This window comes from Lissotriton vulgaris, chromosome 9 (genome assembly GCF_964263255.1).
Source record: "Lissotriton vulgaris chromosome 9, aLisVul1.2, whole genome shotgun sequence".
Classification (NCBI taxonomy): Eukaryota; Metazoa; Chordata; class Amphibia; order Caudata; family Salamandridae; genus Lissotriton; species Lissotriton vulgaris.
This window is the reverse complement of record NC_141697.1, coordinates 363,402,688-363,424,306: the sequence shown is the minus strand read 5'-3', so window position 1 is coordinate 363,424,306 and position 21,619 is coordinate 363,402,688. Positions and strand designations below refer to the sequence as shown.

General features: G+C 44.6%; 1 protein-coding gene across 1 annotated transcript in view; it reads left to right on the top strand.

Annotated features, from left to right (window-relative positions):
* SYNE3 (spectrin repeat containing nuclear envelope family member 3) overlaps positions 1 to 21,237 on the top strand; it is a 173,929-nt gene extending 152,692 nt beyond the window's left edge. The window contains exons 16-17 of the mRNA XM_086937736.1: positions 6,444 to 6,482; positions 20,374 to 21,237. Of these exons, the coding sequence (XP_086793862.1) occupies positions 6,444 to 6,482; positions 20,374 to 20,568 (234 nt within the window). The 3' untranslated portion in view covers positions 20,569 to 21,237. The remainder of the gene's footprint in view (positions 1 to 6,443; positions 6,483 to 20,373) is intronic.
* The last annotated feature ends 382 nt before the right edge of the window (positions 21,238 to 21,619 follow it).

Sequence of the window (21,619 nt, the reverse complement as noted above, 5' to 3'; positions counted from 1 at the left end):
CAACCCCCCCATGAGTTCCAGCCATCTCTCATGAATGCTTCAACCACCCATGAGTTCCAGCCATCTCTCATGAATGCTTCCACCCCCCATGAGTTCCAGCCACCTCTCATGAATGCTTCAACCCCCCCATGAGTTCCAGCCATCTCTCATGAATGCTTCCACCCCCCCATGAGTTCCAGCCACCTCTCATGAATGCTTCAACCCCCCCCATGAGTTCCAGCCATCTCTCATGAATGCTTCCACCCCCATGAGTTCCAGCCATCTCTCATGAATGCTTCAGCCCCCCCCATGAGTTCCAGCCATCTCTCATAAATGCTTCAACCCCCCCCCATGAGTTCCAGCCATCTCTCATGAATGCTTCCACTCCCCATGAGTTCCAGCCATCTCTCATGAATGCTTCAACCCCCCATGCGTTCCAGCCATCTCTCATGAATGCTTCAACCCCCCCATGAGTTCCAGCCATATCTCATGAATGCTTCCACCCCCCATGAGTTCCAGCCATCTCTCATGAATGATTCCACCCCTTGCTCTCCGTGTCTTTCTCTCACCCGTACGATTCAGTACCCCTGCTCCTTCTTCCTCGTCTGGTGGATTTTCCGTGCCCCGATGTTGCTTCAACTCTCCCGCCACTTGCACTTGTACATAAGAAATAGACGCCCACTTCACAAACTTTGTTTTTCACATTCATACAAATTATTCTTTAATCAGGTTTCTTAAAGATGTGTTAAATAGTAAATACATTGCTGGATCTTTTGAAGAAAATGTTCCACTCTGCCTTGCTACTATGTGGAAGCATCCCCTCACTACAGAGACACATGGTTTATAGTTTTGTTTACAGAGATGTGTCTTATCAGTCAGCAGCCTGGCCATTCAATTGTTAATACCTCACCCGATTGAGGGTGGAGTTACGAGCGCTCATTTTTTATGTGCATAAACCAAGCTTCCCCAGTGCGCAGGGGTGACAGAACAGCCAACACCAGCTACGGGACAATTATTTTGCAAAGACCAGTCCCTGTGCTGTACGCAAATTCATTAACATTGCCAACGCGTATATCTCTCGGATTGTCGAGACCTACTGGCTTTGCCAATGCTTATCACTTGAATGAACTGCCCCCAGGGCAGCATGACTCTACAGCTGTCCTGGGGGGCAGCTAATTCGGTTTAATAGGGGGCACTTTCCCCGTTTGCACCCAACGCACCTACCTGGCTTAACAAACAGGAAAAGTGCGCCCTATGTGTAATAGACGCCTGGAGTGATACTGATTAAAAGAGCAGGAAGGTGGCTGTAGGCCCTAAATGCCTTTGTGAATGAGGCCCAATGTCCAGTAGATCCGTATATTTTAAAGAGTTAACTCTGATTTAGAAGAGGGCGATGTGAACTGAACCCCAAAAGTGCTCTCCATGGCAAGTCTGTGCCCCCTCCTAAAAAAAGTGTCCTGTAATGTCTCAGTGCACACAAACGTCTCTGCACAGGCAGACACATGCATTACGCAAAGTTGATCATCCTACATACACAAAAACAGTGCTTGAAATGGAAAAATAGAAATGCACGGACCCTGTACCAGAGAACCTACTCGCTTCTGAGAAGTGCAGGTGCTCTCGAAATAAACGTCCTGCAGTTCTGCTGAGAGGTGTATGTACTGTCTCTCTCCAAATAAAGAACTGCAGGTATGCAGTAGCCGCCAGTACTGTCTCGTTTAAAACCCTGCATATGCTCAACTAGAATAGAACACGTTTAGCAGTTCATCTCGTGAATCATCATTTCATGGAATCCACAAAAATGATGTTGATTTCTGTGGGAGGTTGGGAGTTATTATTACTCCCTTCACACAGGTTTATTCTGTGTGGCACAAATCACAAGCCATGAAAATGCAGAAAAACATAAAATCCATAACACTGTTGCTCATTTCTGGTGCATTTATTCTTTTTTATTCTGTTTAGCGGAATTCTGTTGTGCAAATTCAATGTCGTTTGTGACAGAGCACAGAGTACCTTGAAGAAGACAATAGCAAGGTTTCTCTAGCTGAAAACAAAGCATCACTGCACATGGCCCGCAGTCTGCAGGTCAGAGCATTACGCATGTGCTTACAGGTTACCGTGAAAAGGTCTTCGTTTTATGCTTTCGTTTGGAGTCTCTATGTGGAGATGACTTCCTCAGATACAATGAGTTAAGAGATAGGTAAACCTTTTCAAAATGAACACGATGAGTGCACTGAAGGGACCTGTTTCAATTGGTTTACATCTGGGGTCTGAAGAGCTTTGAAGTTGGAATTTGTTAGTACTCAGCATGCCTGTTGCATGCTTACTACGCTTTTTGCGGGTTAGACAGACGCACACAGAAACACACCCAATCACACACACAGACATATACACAAGCACACCCACACAACCGCCTCTGTAACCTCGTGCCTGGAGGGACCAATCACGGTTCTTCTTTGGCTCCCAGAGGACCTCAAGGTGAGCCAGAGCCGGCTAAGAGGTTGCTGGCTACCTGGCTCGAGCTAGGCGTGAGCTTCAGGGGCTCGCCTACCTCTGCCTAAAATTAGCTCCAGTATTTATCCCACGTGTAATAAAATAGATGATTAAACCCTAATGTAGCCTAAACAACATCTGAAACCTGTTCCACTGATATTGTCCTTAAGTGAACTATTTTAAAGAGCCGCCTTGAGGTGCACCTTCCGACCACACCCTAGCCGTTTGCCCTTTATCCAACTTCATCATAGGTTGTGGAGAGTTGGAATTTTGGTTATTGTGTTACTAGGTTCTTATGTAAAATGTGCTTCTTCTGCTACTGTGGTCATTCCAACTTTGTTTTCTTACCTTTGTCAGCTTTAGATGCAAGAGTAGAAGGATTTGAAAGAACATCCTTAATGATTTCTTATCAATGTTTTGGATTTGCAAGGCATTTTCTCCAAAATAATCAACAGCATTTAAAATATAATACAAAGAGTTGGGTTAATGGATAAAATGTCATAGTAACCATAAAACATCACAGCAAAAATCAAGAATGGGAGGTGTGAAAGAAACAGGCCTGACTTAGAAATGAGGTGAAATAGTTTGGCATAGTGTCAGAGCAGAAAGGAATTGGAAGAGGATAAAATAGCAGATTCATTTGCGTGAGTGGAGCAAGACCCAGGCTAGAAGAGAGTGATGCCAAGAAGGACAACTGTAAACTGATATGTTTTTTACTAAATTGCAGAGAATTGTGAGTCTGTTGTTTGCTTGAAAGTAAAAAAATCAATAAATAGATTAAAAAATGTAAAAGTTTAAAATGGAGTAGAAAGTCCTGAATCATTGAGAGTTTTTGTGAAATAGTTTGGAGATTTAAAGGGGAAGAGGAATCTTCTGTATGTTCGTCCTGCTGATTAACGATAGACTAGCATAATTGGATTTTGCATTAATTTCTTACTGGGAAGATATGTGTACGTCTTTCTTAGTGAAATAAGACACACAACGTAGGAAAAAAAACCAGTTTAATGTGCCCAAATTACGCAAAAGGACATTTTATTTTAAGAGGTGACAAATAAAGGAACACATCTCAACTCCTTTTTAATTACTTCTTTTTAAAGAAGAATTACAATTTTTAAAAACGTTTGAGAGTTAGCACCTCCCTGAAAGTTAGCAGTATGGTTTCAAATAAGACAAAGATGTGTGTGAACAACAGTTTATTTCCCCTAATGCTTACAGTAGATTTGATCCTAAGTGTGTCAGACATTGTGGGCCCGATTCACAAAGGCAATCTGAGACAAACGTCTAACTTTATCACTATGTGACAGGGTCCTGCAGGTCCCTATCAGTGGCAGAAATATACAATACAAATGCCTAGAACGTAACATCACCTTCTCCTTACCACGGTATAATGATCTGTTTGTAGTGTGGCTCTTCTAGGTTCCTTACAAATGCAGGGGGAAACATCCCTCTCTTGCTACCCTCTTTAACCCTTTAAGTGCTCCCGTCGGCCAACGACCATCATGAACACTACCTCCGTAGTGCCGCGCACGTCCGTTGTCCGACGCGGCCCCGCCCACTGAATAAAACCACTGCAACGTGGCGGAATTCGCACCGCTGTTAAGCGGATGATGAACTGTTCTGTTTGTATGTTCCTTTCATGTACAATGTATGTCGAGGAAGACAAAATAGTGTCACATCAATTTAACTCCTGATGGGCCTGATCATAAGTGTGCTGGATGGGTACATGCATTTTATTGTGCCCGATAAAAAAGCAATACACCTGGTTCCAGAACTTATCACGTGTGATAAATTCCAACTGTTTTAGTGAATCACTGGGGAATAAGGTGATTTTGATGCAAGCAACACTGGGCCTTTTCTTCCCTTAAAATTACAGAAGGTTTGACACGCTAATATGTATAGGCAAATGGAGACATTATTGCACCCAATGAAGACCAGAAACGATAGTCGGCACAACTCGAAATTCCGACCCCACGCAAGCAGTTGGACTTTCCGTCTTACTTTAATCAGACACTAAGTGCAAAATATTGATTAGTAGGTGACTTACTGACTAGTGAAATAAATCTTATATATTAGTGTTTGTCACTGTAAGCAATCTTTATATCAAAATGTAGCATATTTACAAATGTGTTAGTGAAAAGGAGCATATGGCACATTATTACAACAGCACACTTCTGCAGAAGGTTCTTCTCAAACTCCTCACTCCAGCCATAGATAAGGGCGTGGGCAATGAGGCCGAAATAGCATCTTTGTTTGACCTTCATCTGGATTCTACACCAATAAAGTTGAATCTTCTTTGCCGAATGGTGTTTTATGCATCCACCATACAGAAGGGACGTGGGGTGTTGTATTGTAGTGTTGCAGATATCACGGTAATGGACTACTTAGAAGCAAAGAGCCAGTGCTTTACTGCATCCATCCGTGGACTCTCTGATGCTTTTCCCGACAACATAACATCTGCCTGATGGGACTCCATGACTATTTTCCTGTAGCACTAAAGCATATGCATAAACCTGGAAGATTCAGCCCACAGCAAATATTTTGGAGTAACCTAAAAGTACGAATGCAGGGTGAAAATTGGAAAACAATATAAAGTACCAAAGATAGGCCAATTGCTGACCAAACGTATTCTGTCAAGATAAAGCATATAGACAGACTAGAGTAACTCTAATTATGGGTGGATAGTGGCCACTCTCAGCGTGGCTCGAATTTGCACAACTTGGCGGCCGCTGAACATCATCAGTGTTACCCATATCACAGCCATTTCCACCTGTCTGGTCTTTACAATGTGACAATATCTGTCACCAAACACAGAAGACCGTTACCTGAAGCTTCTGTTTTGATGATGCAGCTGTTTTTCCTTTGTAGTTCGAGACCAATACCTGGTTGGTTTGGTATATATTTGGTGTAAGTGATAAATATTGGCTATTATGAGGTAAGCCCTTCAAAATACGTCATAATGAGCGGCTTTTGGTGATTTGCAAGCCCTAGGCTTTACTGTGAATTTTCCCATGGTATAATATCTGCTGGTTTGACCAATTGATATTTACCTTTTCAAAACTGCAGGCATGCGGACTTAACCACAGTCAGTACTTACTACAGCTGACTTTACCATACCTGGTACTGACTACATGCGCTAAATGCCATTCAATTTAGAAGTCCCATTTAAGTCCAAGCAGGGGGTTGATTAGGAGTCAAAATTTTAAATTGCACTTGCAATCAGGTTCCAAGACTGTGGGTTCGAATAGTAAGTGAAGTCTGGACTCAGGAAGGGAGTCTGGTTGACCACCTGGCAGGTACCAGGTATGGGCAGTGCATTGCGATGGTGAAGGGCAGAGAGACCTGTCTGTGTTTGGCCGCCACGCCTCTGCATGGTCATCCAGGCAGCTGCAACCCATAGGTACAGGTGGGCCAGCACAGCACCTGGCTAAGGATGGCTTGCTCCTGCCTTGTGGAAGTTCTGTTTTTTTAGTGCCATGGCCTCTGTTAATGAACTGTTGATTGTTCAGGTGACTACTTGTCACCATGTTATGTGTCATATGACGTGACTGACAAATCAGCATGCCTCAGCCTGATCCTGGTGGACTTGTTTGTGATTTAGGTTGCTAGGCAGTCCTACCTACACACAATCAGTGAAACACACAAAGTACACCTGTCCCGAGAAGTAAGTGCTGATGGTGCACTCGGGCAACACCAGCACAGTTTAAGTACAGGATACCCCACTCTGATGGACTGATCAGGACTACATATTAAATGGTTCTTCGCAAAAACTGTAAAAATAAACACAGGTTGGTTCAGTAATCGGGGTAAGTGGTTGCAACATTGTGATTTTTCTCATATTCATGATCTTCTCCAGAATAATTTGCTTTTTTCGAAACACGTAAATATATAACTCTCCAGAAATGCCAATAGAAGTGTGTTCATGTGTGCAGTCTCCTCATCTTTACATTCAGTCATTTGTGTCTGTTTTACAGGCTTTTGAATCGCTGAAGGAACCTGTTCGATTGCAAAAAGTATGTATGCCCAATTGTCTTCTGTCTTCTTAAATCTATATCCTGTGCGTAAAACAGAATTCGAACATTGACGTGAGGTCATGTGAAACTTTAGGCAAAGTATATGCCACTGCATAAAACGAGATAGTGCTACGAGCCCAAGATCTAGACTGTGGCATTATAAACTCACAGTACTTGAAACTTTTGTTTTACTCGTAAACTTGCTATGTATTTTTTATGTTGCTGATGGCAGGTCTCTTGTACGGATGTGGGGCCTGAAGTATCAGAGGGTTTGACCCTTTCTGCGGCTATAGGCAAATGATACACAAGAGACCTAATTCTTTCACTATAAGCAAGTGAACACGAAAGAGTTTTACAATACTCGATTTAACGTGGGCACTGTTCAGTGCCCTTGGGTTTTCCATTGCAAGCCAGAAGATACCTGAATGGATGGGGGAGTTTGGGTTCAGAAGTGCAAGACACACAGGTACACCTGAGGTGGCTTGTAAGAAAAGTGCACAAGAGGATGTTTTTAGCCCCCTGTGTACTGCTCGTTTCGTTTTCGTTGATGAAGAGTTCAAACAACTTGAAGTCTGGGAACAAGAACTTGAGATTGAGGGGATGCATTAGTTGTTTTGGTATCTCGGTTGCCCTGTGCTGTTATTCCACTCTTGTACTTCCATAAGCCTGCCAGGGAAATGCCTCTAACAATAGTGACCTGCGGCGGTAGGTGTTTACAGGTTTTCCTCTTGCTTGTCTCTTGCCCAGTGGAATACTTTAAAAGCTGGGATACAGACACTAGATCTGCTCAGTGCCATGCTCATTGTGCCCATGACAGTTGAGGCGTTTGTGCAAAGGGTGGCACATATTTAGTAACGACAAGGTTTGTGCAGCATGCCATCACGCCCAGTAGAAACACAAACGTTGAAGTCAGATGTGCTGACATCGCTTTCACAACATTGATCATGTCTCTGGCAGAAAGGTGAAGACAACTGGCGTTGGGCTTGTTTGACTTTTTCTGGGTGCCTGTGATCACAATGTGTAGTGCTTGTGTTTGGGTGGAGGTCTGATTCCAGCCTGATTCCTACTGAAGCGGTCGCTCCACCCTACCTCCTGACATCGTAGCGCTGTCCTGGTATCGTAGCGCTGCTTCTCCCCCCTGCTGCATCTTGAACTCGTAGCGCTGCTATCCCCACTGCCATACCTTAAATTAATTTGTACCCGGTTTGTGGCGTAGCGCACTGCATTGCTTTGATTGTTTTAACTATAAATTGTGCCTGTGTGCTCCACTGCTCGCTCGCATTGCCCGCATTGCCTCCTGAGTAAAATTGCTGCCTGATTGCGCCCATAGCGTCCTGTTTGGCTTTTGTTTTTGTTGCGATCATTTTGTTGTGCCTGCAGCCCGTCCCTCCCCCTACGCTCCCGCCTCCCAGCTCCCCCTCCCACCCACTGGACATTAGGAACGGCCCGGCTGGGGATTCTCTGTGACCAGCCTGATTCCTACTGAAGCGGTCGCTCCACCCTACCTCCTGACATCGTAGCGCTGTCCTGGTATCGTAGCGCTGCTTCTCCCCACTGCTGCATCTTGAACTCGTAGCGCTGCTCTCCCCATTGCCATACCTTGAATTAATTTGTACCCGGTTTGTGGCGTAGCGCACCGCATTGCTTTGATTGTTTTAACTATAAATTGTGCCTGTGTGCTCCACCGCTAGCATTCCCCGCATTGCCTCCTGAGTAAAATTGCTGCCTGATTGCGCCCATAGCGTCCTGTTTGACTTTTGTTTTTGTTGCCACCATTTTGTTGTGCCTGCAGCCCGTCCCTCCCCCTACGCTCCCGCCTCCCAGCTCCCCCTCCCACGCTCCGCCCCCCTCCACTCTCCATTTATGACAGACGGTCCTTCGGGCAGCGTCCACGCGCAGCGGTCGCGCCCCATTCACACCGTAGGTGCGCCAAAGGTAAGCCCGTCTGCGCCCGTCCGCGCCTGGACCGCGCCCAGCGCCAGACCCCCTGGTCCCCGCAAAGCGCACTCCTCCAGCATAACATATGACGCCGCCACCCTCCTAGCCCTTAACCCCGGACGCACACCTCTATGCTGCGTAGCTGGCCCAGGTCACACCCATGGACCCTTCGCCTGCCACTCCTGCAAATTTACCAGCATCAAGACGCATACCACATCCACTAACCCCAAACACAGCTCCGACTCTAACCACCTGAAGTGCATCCTGCTGAACACCCGCTCGGTCCACAGACACGCCACCGAACTCTGGGATCTACTCGACACTACATCACCGGACGTCGCCTTCCTTACTGAAACATGGATGAACGCATCATCAACACCCGATATCGCCATAGCCATCCCGGACAATTACAAGATTATCCGAAAAGACCGCACCAAACAAACAGGAGGAGGCATCGCCATCGTCCATAAGAACACCATCAAAATCACGACCAGCTCCGACGATAACCTTACAACCGCCGAACACCTCCACTTCCAGGTCCACACCGACCCTAGAACCACACTCAGAGGCACCCTCATCTACAGGCCTCCAGGAACCCGTAAACAATTCAGCGAAGACATCACCGACTTCATCAGTCCACATGCCCTCGCCTCCGAGAACTACATTCTATTAGGAGACCTCAACTTCCACCTGGACAAGAAAAACGACAGCAACACCACCACCCTTCTGGACAACCTGGACAATCTCGGCCTCAAACAACTTGTTGACACCCCCACCCATGTAGCCGGACATACGCTCGACCCAATCTTCACCTCCAGCAAACATATCTCCTTCGATCGCACCACAGCTCTCCACTGGACGGACCACAGTTGTGTTCAGTTCAGCTACAAAACCACCTCGACCGACAACCCCCCACAACCTATCCCCCGAAGAAAATGGAACAAAATCACCACCGACCAACTCCTCACATCGCTCAACCAAAACCCACCCGCCCTCTCATCGGACCCAAACCAAGCTGCCATCAAATTCAAACAATGGATCACTCACAGCGCTGACGAATTAGCACCCTTGAAAAACCATCACACCAAACAAGACAGTAAAAAGGCCCCCTGGTTCAACGATGACCTTAAGAAATCCAAAAAGCTATGCCGCACTCTCGAGAAAACATGGAGAAAAAACCCAACCACCGACAACATGACCACCTTCAAGCCAGCCACCCGCAAACACCACCAGCTGATCCGAGCCACCAAGAAATCAGCACTCAAGATTCGACTCGACAACAACGCTCATAACAGCAATTAACTATTCAACATCGTCAAAGAATTCACCAACCCCACCGCAGCCTCAAACAACATCACTCCCTCCCAAGTCCTCTGCGACTCGTTATCCTCCTTCTTCTACAACAAAATTGCCGACATACATAACAGCTTCGAAAACAGGTCCAACAAAAAATCCTCTCCACCCCTCTCAGAACCTAAACCGCCCTCTAACAACCTCAGCGCCTGGAACCCAATCACCACCGAAGACACCATCCGCCTAATGAACTCCATCCACTCTGGCTCGCCAACCGACCCCTGTCCCCACCACATCTTCAACAAAGCAGACTCCATCATCGCACCCCATCTCCGTGATGTCATCAACTGCTCCTTCATCTCTGCCACCTTCCCAGAAAGCTGGAAACATGCCGAAGTCAGCGCCCTTCTGAAGAAACCCACAGCAGACCCCTCCGAACTTAAAAACTACCGCCCCATATCCCTCCTCCCATTCCCGGCCAAAGTCATTGAGAAAGCCGTCAATAGCCAACTCGCTGCCTTCCTCGAATCCAACAACTCCCTCGACCCCTCACAGTCCGGCTTTCGAGCCAAACACAGCACTGAAACCACCCTCATCGCAGCAACAGACACCATCCGAACACTACTGGACAACGGAGAAACAGTGGCCCTCCTTCTACTCGACCTCTCCGCCGCCTTCGACACTGTTTGTCACTGCACACTCATACAACGCCTCAGCAACATTGGCATAAAAGGAAAAGCCTTGGACTGGATCATCTCGTTCCTAGCTGGGAGAACTCAGAGAGTCTGACTTCCCCCGTTCAATTCAGAGGCCACCAAAGTCATCTGCGGTGTACCACAAGGATCATCACTCAGTCCCACCCTCTTCAACGTTTACATGAGTCCACTCGCTTCCATCGCGCGTCAACACAACCTCAACATCATCTCCTACGCAGACGACACCCAGCTGATCCTCTCCCTCACCAAAGACCCCAACACCGCCAAAACCAATCTTCACGAAGGCATGAAAGATGTAGCCGTATGGATGAAAGACAGCCGCCTTAAACTTAACTCGGACAAAACGGAAGTGCTCATCCTAGGATCAACCCCCTCTGCCTGGGACGACTCATGGTGGCCTTCGGATCTGGGCTCAGCACCCATACCCACGGACCACGCACGTAACCTGGGCTTCATCCTAGACTCTTCACTCTCGATGACCAATCAAGTCAACGCCGTCTCATCCTCCTGCTTCAACGTACTTCGTATGCTCAAAATAATCTTCCGCTGGATCCCCGCCGAGACAAGAAAGACTGTCACCCACGCACTGGTTACGAGTCGACTAGACTACGGAAACACCATCTACGCCGGAATTACAGCCAAATTACAGAAAAAACTCCAATGCATCCAAAACGCATCAGCGAGACTCATTTTGGACATCCCTCGCCAAGATCACATTACCGGCCACCTGAAAGACCTCCACTGGCTTCCCGTCAACAAGAGAATAACATTCCGTCTCCTCACCCACGCACACAAGGCCCTCTACAAACTAGGTCCTGAATGTCTCAACACTCGACTATCCTTCTACACACCCACCCGCCAACTGAGATCCTCCAATCAAGGCCTCGCCACAGTTCCGCGTATCCAAAGATCCACCATGGGAGGTAGATCCTTCTCCTACTTGGCGGCCAAGACCTGGAACTCACTCCCCACTCACCTCCGCCTTACACAGAACCACATCTCCTTCAGAAAAGAACTTAAAACCTGGCTATTCGACAAATAATGAACCCCCTCCCCAAGCGCCTTGAGACCCTCTGGGTGAGTAGTGCGCTATATAAATTCTCGAACTTGAACATCCATGTGCACATTACCAGAGTACACGCTTCTACCAGCTAATTTGCAAGCACAACAAGTATTGTTAAACTGAGACGGGTCACTACTGAGAGACCTACTGTAGAAATCCCTAGTGCTCGGTTTATGCTAAACTAGAGATCTTGGCTGTGCTCTCATTGCTCATTTTTTTTAATTACAAGAAGAACCCCCATGCTGCACCTGATTTTAGTAGAAGACCACTGTAACATGCATTTTTATTAGTCCAGGAATGTTTTGTTTGGTAGACATACACAATTGTATCAATAGCTATTTTTATGTATTATGTTGAAGAATTTTCAATTGATCGAGTAGTCACCACTGGCAAAGTGCAGGTTTTTCTCTGGTGTATAAAATTTGCGAACAGGAGATCTGATGATAATCAGGTTAATACACCAAACATGTATATACAGAAACAGTCGTATCAAACAACAATTGCAATAAGACCCCCCACCCAGTCCCACCCCAGAAGCTTCCTTATGCATCACAAAAATGGCCAACTCTCAGTCTCAGTGATGGCTCCTGTGAATTCTTGCATATTTGAGTTAGCGGCAGTGTACCAGGGATCCTATCGAACCCAACCTATGATTAAGTGAACACAATGCCCCAGGTGATTGGTCAGGCACAACCTATGTCTGATCTTGGGGCTCAAACAGTACCCGGGTCATTGTGGCCCATGCAAGCAAGGTGTTCTGTGCTTCATCATCTCCTCATATGCGCCTCTTCTGCCCCTGCCCATTCTAGCATGTCTTCTTCCTTGTTTTCTCTAGTCGGGGTTCGATGGCCCACCCAGTTATGGCTACCTGTATTATGCCACCAAAAGCTCAAATACTGTGTTGCGCCTGCCCAGACGTCGTTTCGGGTCATCAGGAAGAATCCCTAACAAACATTTATTAATTGTGTATGGAAAATCCCACCCCAACTCACGCTTATGCTGGGTCAATATTTCAAGCCAGTACGCAGTCACCACCGGGCATTACCAAACCATGTGTAGGAAGTCACCCTCTGACTCCTCGCATCTGGGACAGCGCTGTTCTCTAAATACATATATAGCGTGCAGACTTTAGAGGGATAACCAAGTCACATATGCAATATTATACTGTATTTGTTTGAACCTAGCACATACGGAGACCCACTGGACTCCTGCATGAATCCTGGACCAATCTTTAGGGGAGAGTGGTTCATCGCTATAGCGCTGCCATGTCTCCTCCACATGAAGTGAATTAACCGATATATCCATACGCAACACTCGATACAGGTGCGTTATAATTTTACAACCTCTAGTCATTGACAACATAATGGCAAGTGTGTGTGTAGTGTCAGGGGCATCAGGGTACATCGTCCACAGCTGGGATGCCATAGTAGCAATACTTGCATATTGAAGAAATTGACCAGATCTCAATGCGAATGTCTCCATGGCATCCTGCAAGGTGATAAATCGACACTCATGGTAAAGGTCAGACAAAAATAAACAATGCACCTCCTGCCACTTCTCTACAGACATAAGTTGGGAAATCTGTGCAACGGGACGAATAATGCAGACGCCTAAATCAGGCGCATAAGGTGCTTGCCATAACACCTAATGCACCACCCATAACCAAAGTCTGGCCATAAGACAGACCCAAAATGGGAAATTGTGAGTCAGCCCACTGATGCTCATCAGGGGTGCCCCAAGTTGATGCTCTCCATGAGTTTCATTCAGCAGGACCCTCTCCCGGTTGGGTTCTCCATCTAGCCAATGCACAATCTGCTGTAATTGGGCTGCCACATAATATAGTTCCAGGTCAGGAGCTGCCATACCCCCTTGCATGGACGTTATTTGGGGATAGTCAGGGGTCGCAACTGTAACCTTTAGCTTGCTCCCTGATACTCTGGGCACTTCCTTTGCTATCCCTGGCCTCAGGGGAGGCAAACGTTAAGCCCCCTCTGAGGACAGTGGTGTCCCCTTGGCCCCATTCCCTCCCTAACATGGAGAGGCCCACCCTACATCTCTTTATGTTCCAAAGGAGCTTGAACAAGAGTGAGTCCAGCCTGTGAAACACTATCCTGGCAATTTCATTGAAGGTCCCCTGCATCAGCTATTAAGTCCATTGCAGTACCACCGTCTAAATGAGCGATATCTTACCCATCTGAGATAAATGCACAGTTCCAAAACTGAATAGAAGGATGCAGACCCTTCACCACTCTTCCCGTATTATGCTTGTAAAACTGCTGTTCACCCTGAGTAACATTTATCCTCAAGTACCGCAACTTCTCAACGTTCCAGGGGAGGCCCAAACACGGTTGTCACTCCACTGGCAAGCCTGCGAGCTTACCCAGTGGAAAGAACAGTGATTTAGTCTTATTGATCCATAGTCCAGAGACCACCCAGAACTTCATCAGCACTTTAAGAATGATGGGTGCCAATATATCTGGTTGTCTGAGGTACACCATGGCGTCATCCGCGTGCAGCGAGATAATCGTGTAAACAAACTAAAAAAGTCCCTATCTAGACATTTGTCTGGATCATGTGCTGTGTTTCAGCAATATTACAGTATGTCAGCATTAATAGTTAGCCCTCATTTCTTCTAAGGCCAGTCCCAAGAAAAATACAGTTTTAAGTGAGCACATCAAAAGCAGGAAGGCAAAAGAATAACATATAACGTCTTACAATTCAGTTTTTATTCATCATGTTTTAAAAAATAGGACCACAGGGTCTTGTACAGTACACAATTAAAAACACTTTTATAAGAATGTGACACAAAAGTATTATTAAAAAGAAAGAAAACTACACAGATGTTGACGCGACGTTTCAGTGAGAAATGGATCAACCACCTTCTTCAGGACAGAGTTTTCCATTAAAGCGCAGGAGACCATAAAGTCTTAAATCCCTTGTTCAATTTAGGAAGACTAACAACTTCCGGGTCAGGATACATTGTATCCTGACCCGGAAGTAATTCGTAGTGAGTAGGGAGGCCGTACCAATTTTATCAGATTTATTTTTTCATTTTCCCTGTTGCAACATTCAGATAGCAACTCTACCAGTCCGACTCTGTCAAATTTAATAAAAGACATTGTGACTCTAATTACAGGCATGATCAAGGCTCACCTGTACTGTTGATAAAACGTCTCTGGTTTTTAATGGCCATTTATTGAAATTCCCTAATACAACAGTGACTCCTACGAACGCATTGCGAAGAAATAGTACCATACAAAAAGGGCATTTTTGTTTTTGTTTCGTACCAAGAAGAAAGTTAATTTGTCCCAATTACATAAGGGATCAAAGACTTCTCTGTCTGCTGTATTTTCATAGGTTATTCCTAAATTTCATTTTTAACAGAAGAAAGTTAATCTTCCCAAATTGAACAAGGGATTTAAGACTTTACGGTCTCCTGCACTTTAATATAAATCCTTTTGCCTACCTGCTTTTGATGTGCTCACTCAAAACTGTAATTTTTCTTGTGACTGGCTTAGAAGAAATGAGGGGATAACTATTGGTGCTGCCATACTGTAATATTGCTGAAACACAACACATGATCCAGACAAATGTCTACATAGGGAATTTTTTTGTTTGTTTTTAATGCCCCAGTTGCCATATAAAATGGATTTAGAGAAAAAATGCAGTGCGCTCTCTCTCTATGCTGATGTGTCATTAATGTATACCTATTCATTTGCAGATGGTCTGTGGTACAAATTATAATCCACATGTATTTTCCCTGGATTCTTGCTGGGCTCATTTAAGTACCTGCCCCTCCAGCCCCCATTATAGTATCCAACAGGCATGTGTCTCAAGTGATTGATGCCATTGCCACAATATGGCACAACAGTTGACTGGCCAAGATGGTGTGGTTGATGTGTTCCTAGATAATTTATTGGACGTGCCCTTGGTATTTCCTTTGTGTTTTTCCATGTTGTTCTCATCTGGAGGTAACTCTTGCAAAGCTTCTTTGAGGTTGCTGTGTGTGTGTGTGTGTGTGTGTGTGTGTGTGTATGTGGGGATCCTCCAAAATATGAGAGAGAGCGCAAGAGAAAAATGCTTCATCTCTAGACATGGTGGCTTTTGATATCTCGCCTTTAGACTTACACACTTGTACAATACCTGATAACGCTGTATTAGAATATGTTCTACATAGATGTATGAGTTGTGGGCATTAACCTGATACAACCTTGCCTATAGTTTCATAAAGATTTCATAAAAATTCAGTAGTGTTTGTGTGACGCCATACATTTGTTCCACCCATAAGCTTTGTTTCTCCCCTTCTATGTCGATGGAAGTTAATTTGTAGGGTTTCACACTTGATAATTTCCTGACACCATCCTCACACATCAACAAACGTAGGAAGTTGACTAATTTATTTCTCCAATTCCATTCAAGAACTTTCTATCACCAGGCCAATTGAGAATAGCAGATCATGTCCTTGTTATTTCATGATTTGGCCTTTTTATTGGGGTGTGTCCCTGCTTTATGGCTAGGGCAGGACTCTGAGGCATGGCAATAGATGAGAGAAAGTGGCAAAGAAACTGTTTTCTTAAGGCTTGTGATACTTGGTGTTTGACGAGCGAGCCATGTCTTCATCCTAAAATTACTCAGATGAGAGTGGCATATCAGTCAGCATCTGGTGAGGAAAAATAAGTGCTGGTTCCCAAAAATGAGTGACGGTGGGCCTCAACAGCAACCAACGACTCAATTTAAGTACTATGTTAAGCCCATTGCGGGTCTTGTAGGGGTACAGTAGAACTACTAAATAACTGGTATTTAGAATGTTACCCCATGTTGCAAATGTAATGAGTTGCAAAGCAGAGAACTACACATGGTCCTTGAGTCATTTTTGTGTCTGGCATTTTAAGGTATAGGCAAAGTAGGCAGTTGCCCAGGGCCGGCACCTTCCAAGGGCCCCCTGTACAGTGAATGGCACATTCAAATTTACTTCTATAAGAATGTTCCTCATAAAAATCAGCTTCTTTTTCTAATTTGACAGTTGAGCATGCTCAACAGAAACTTATGACCAGTTTTACTAACAGTTTACGCTGGAGCAGTCGTACAATTTGATGCAAAGCAGCAGAAATGTCTGCAAGGCTATTTACTTTCTAGCTCAAACAAATGTATTTAGTGCTGGATGTCCTTTTCTCAGCGTGGAATAGCACTTTGCACTGCTTTACACCATTGTGTGTCAAAGGGCAGTATTTAGGTGCAACTTGGGTGGTTGGGTGTAAGCATCCCCAGGTTTTTATGCAAACCCTGATTTGCTAAGAAAGGCTGACGAGGATTTGCATAAAAAATGCTTCATTGAAACAGGCTTAAAAGGAATAAATATTTTAATGTTTTCAAACATTCCACATATTGCACGTGTTCTGCAGCGTACAGCACACATGCAACATATGAAATGTTTAAGATTTGTCTAGGCATGGAATTGTGTACTGAAATGATAGGCTATAAGTACAAATCCTACGCAAGACAGCACACACACACACACCTCTGCACTATGGTGTAAGTGTTATATGCAGTGCTTATTTTGTAAAATAAATAAATGTCAGGGCCCTTCTTGGAAGGCCACTGCAGCCTGTACCATGCATTGCCCCTGCCAGGGCTGCCAATAACAGTACCAACATAACACCTAACCGTCGCACTCCTACAAGTATGACAATTCAGACTATTTCAAGCCACATAAATCTATAATAATGGTGTCAGCGGCTGGTATTATCCACTTTCAATGCAATTTGAATTAATAAACACAGTTGTGCACATCTCAGACAGAGCCACCTTGTGGAGGACTGTCACTAGAGCCAGTGCTGACAATTAAGTTCTGAGCACCAGAAACCACTGGCTCAAATTAAGAACTGGTCATGAGTGGTGACAGCCTATGTTTGTCTAAGTACAGGGCAGAAGCAAGCAGTTATTAATAAACATCGATCTGCACTGCTTATTCCCCATTGAGTAATGCACCACAGCAACTTTGGTTTCTGCTCTGCGTTTGCTGTACCATACAATAATAAATCTGCCCCTTGGTGTGCATGATTGGCCTGCCCAGCCTTAACCCTCACAGTTTCAGGCAGGTGGTGGCAATTACATTGAAAAATAATCTTTCTGACATTTCTCCCTCCTTCCTTCCCCTCACCTCTCCAAACGTAATCCTCTCTCCTAACCTTTCTTGTTCTCTATCCTTTCTTCTTTATGCATCTTCATACTCTCTCTCTCTCTCAGCTCTTGCTACCTCTCCTTTGCACACTTGTCATCTCTCTCAGTATACCTCAGTTGACTTCATCTCCATGTACCTCTCTCTCAAGGCCTTTCCCCTCTCTTTCACTCATGGTGCCTGCATCTTTATCTATCACTCTTGATCCCCTCTCTCTTCATTAACTCTTACCTTATCTCTCTCTCGATATGTCACTGCTCTCTTTTTTAATCTGAATTAATTTCTTTCTTCTCCATCTACTTTGCTTCTTAAACAACCTCATCTCTATCTTTGCCTCACCTCTCACTGTCCATGTATCTGCTACCTACCTTGCCTCTCTCTACCTGTCACTCAGCCTGTCTTCTACCTCACTACTCCCCCTCACCTCTTTATTTCTCACTGTATCACACTCCTTCCTCACCTCCTCACCTCTTTCTTCATCACTACTTCCTCTCTTGCCACCTAACTTCTTAATTTGCCTCACTATAAGTTCACTGCCTCACCTTTCCACCCTGCCCCCCCCTTTTGTCTAATTCTACCTCTGTTCCCTTTCCTTCACCTCTCTAAATATCTTACTCCTTCCTGGCTACCTCTATTTCTCTATCTCTACCCCTTTTATCTATCTTTAACTACCCCCCCCCTCTCTCTCTCCCACACAAATACCTTTCTCTCTGGACCTCCTTCTCTATTTCATCTCATTTCCTCCCTACCAACATAACTATTTCTCTCAGCCTCTTTATGGAACTCTCTACCTCAACATCTCTTCCTTTTAGAACTCTCTAACTGTGTATAAACCTCATAAAAAACCTGTATAATTCTCATCACTATTTCACATTTGTCTCTCAACTTCCGCTATTTGCTCTTCACCACATTTTTCGGTCTAGTCTTCACATCTCACTCTACCTTGCTTTCTTGTCCAATGCTTTTTACCTGACTCCTTTTTAAATCCTTTTCTCATTTTGCTCTCTCTCTCTTTCTTGCATCTCTTTGTTTTTCCTCCAGTCTCTATGTCTCTGTCTACCTCTCACTGCCTTTATCTCCCTCCAATTCACCTGATTTCCTGCATTCCCTCTCTCTCGTCCTCATCCCTTGGAGTACTGTACTCCTTCTCCCCATTTCTATCTCTCTTTACTGCACTCTAAAGCCTTACCTATTATGTACCTCTTTCTCTACCTACATCTTTCTCTTTCTACATCTCCATCTAGCTACCTCACCATTCTCTGTTTTCTTTACATCTCATCCTACCTCACATATCTTCTTAAATCATTGCTATCTCAACCATCTTCTCCCTCTCCTTCACTTCTCTGGCAATTCAATTCTCTTTATGTCTTTGTCCATCTTTGGTATCCTGTGCAGATTCATTTCCCTTACTCAACAGCGACACAGGTAAAACAAGGGAAGCGCACACATAAAGAGGAGAAGACAGACATGGCAGGGAAAATAAATTTGGAGAAAACTGTTGGCTTTAACCAGTAAAATGGTGAAAATCATCAGAGCAGTGCCTTGATCTTCACTGTTGCAGGAAGAATGCCACTGGTAAAAGGGCTGCAGGGCGTTTTATATATTTGGCAGCAAAAGCTACAATTTCAAGTGCTGTGTGCAAGTATTTTATTTTACACTAGTCTACTAAATATTTTAGTAGACACCTTTAGCATATTTTATCTACAAAGGGAGTACCAAGCTAGTTAGATACTGAATTCCACTTAAAATGTTGCCAGTGCAAGTAAAATAAATCTACATTCAAACTCAAAAAGAAGTGGCTTTACCATTTCTTGCTCAAATGTCTTTTAGTACTGTTTGCCTGGCAGACACCAGTCAGCTTGAGCTTTCGGCTGTTTTTGTGTGTTCCTGTTTCTAAATGTTTAACATATAGTTCAATGTTATTTGGCCTCAAGAGGGTTTGCATGAGTAGACAATGGGTAATACATTTAGGGACTGATTCTGATGTGGGTTGGAAATGCTTCCCGACCGAATCGGGTTGGAAATGGTTGCCGACCCACTCCGATCAGGAGAGTCCGACGAACGGAGTACGATGCATCCGGCTGCTTCCCGCTACAATTTGGTTGGACTCCCATTGACTTCAATGGGAGCATATGTTCCTAACCGCATCATAATTGGGACCTTGGTCGGTAAGACATGTTCCCGATCCGATTTGGAAGGAGCAAATGTTGTTAGGTGGCCTTCCTAACTGCATCAGAATCAGGCCCTAGGTGGGAATGCTTTCCTAACCGCATCAGAATCAGGCCCTTAATGTTGTTCGAAACAGGAGTCCCGAAAATATATGTTGACCAGGCTTCACAAATCCTTAAGATGTTCTCTCGCCTGAAAGCTGAAAATGTTGCACAAAATGTTGTGATCCGCTTTTACCTGTGCTCCATGCAGGTAAGCACAGTGGGGTATGGTGGGGGCGGGGAAGTCGACAGACAACGGGATAGGGAAAATAAAATAAATAAATAAAACCACTTACCTTGCACTTGACGCATCGGTGATGCGGTGAGCACAAGGTAAGTGTTTTTGTTTATTTATTTGTTTTATTTTCCCTATTCCGTCGTTTGTCGCTTCCACACTCCCACCCCCTGCCCACCACGCCGCGCTTACCTGCACGGGCTGCCACTGCCTGTGCTGCATAATGACTAACTGAATGTTTATTTCCTCTGTTGACAGAAGGCTCCCGGCATATGCTCTTTTCTGTATCGAGTGTGCTGTGCCGCCCTACCGCTTCAGCTGCTGCTGCTGCTCCTGTTGCTCCTGGCCTTCCTGCTCCCCCTGGCGGAGGAGAATCACAGTTGCACCCTGGCCAACAACTTTGCTCGGTCCTTCAGCCTGATGTTGCGGTATGAGAAGCCCCCACCAACATAACTACTCACCGTTTGCAGACTCGACATGAGATTTACCGGGGCAGATAGTGAGGGCTTCTTTCTTTTGACTGACGTCATCATGGTTTTGAGCATTTCTTGCACTTTTAACAATTGAGGGAGGGCGCCATATCAACTGATAATGGAGATATATGCATTCTTTTTGTGTAAATAATGTATTCAAATGATATTAACCCATATTATAATGTTTGCAATACTTTATTTCCAACTATACATAAATATATATATTTATATTTATACTGTATATTGAAAGATAAAGCGACAACTAAATAACCACTGTAAAATTTATATTTGTAACACACTTAGCTTCTATTGTACTTAAACTGGATCCTATTTTAAATGTACTTTTGTGTTACCTTTATCCCTGGTATTGTGCATCCTGAACTGAGCTGGAGAATGGTGCATGAACGGCAGAAGCTGTACAATTTTAAAGAAATATATATTTTTAAGTACAAAAGTGCACAAGCATATTTGTGGGTTGCATTCGTATACTGTAATGACAATTATATTGCAATACATTTGAGGCATCAGTCGCACGACTTGACATTTCACCTTGCTCTGTTGATTTGAGCAGGGCATGGTTCATTCCACTGCAGTTGCTTGCCTTTTAAGTAAAAGCATTCCCATCATAAATCATCATATTATCATGTTATCCCGTATCTTTATGTCTTTTGATTTGCATTTCCATCTTCAGAGGCATTGTTTTACCAATTTACCATTGTACTTATAAGCTTTCACTAGATCACGAATCTCTCTGCAACAACAGACGATCTGCAAACTGGACATACGTACAGGGACACTGATTAGGCAGCCCAGTGCCTGTCAGAATCAATGTGTGCAATTTTTTTTTTTTTTGATGATGCCTAGGTGGGAGGAGACCCTGTGTCCTTCCTATGCAGTTCAATCAGCCTGTTCAGTTTTTCATGCTGGGATTTGTGATTCATTGCTTACAGAATTAAAAGTAAAAACTACAAGTCCCAGAATGCAATGTTCAGTAACCGGCTGAGGATCCTACATGACATGCGACCGAAACC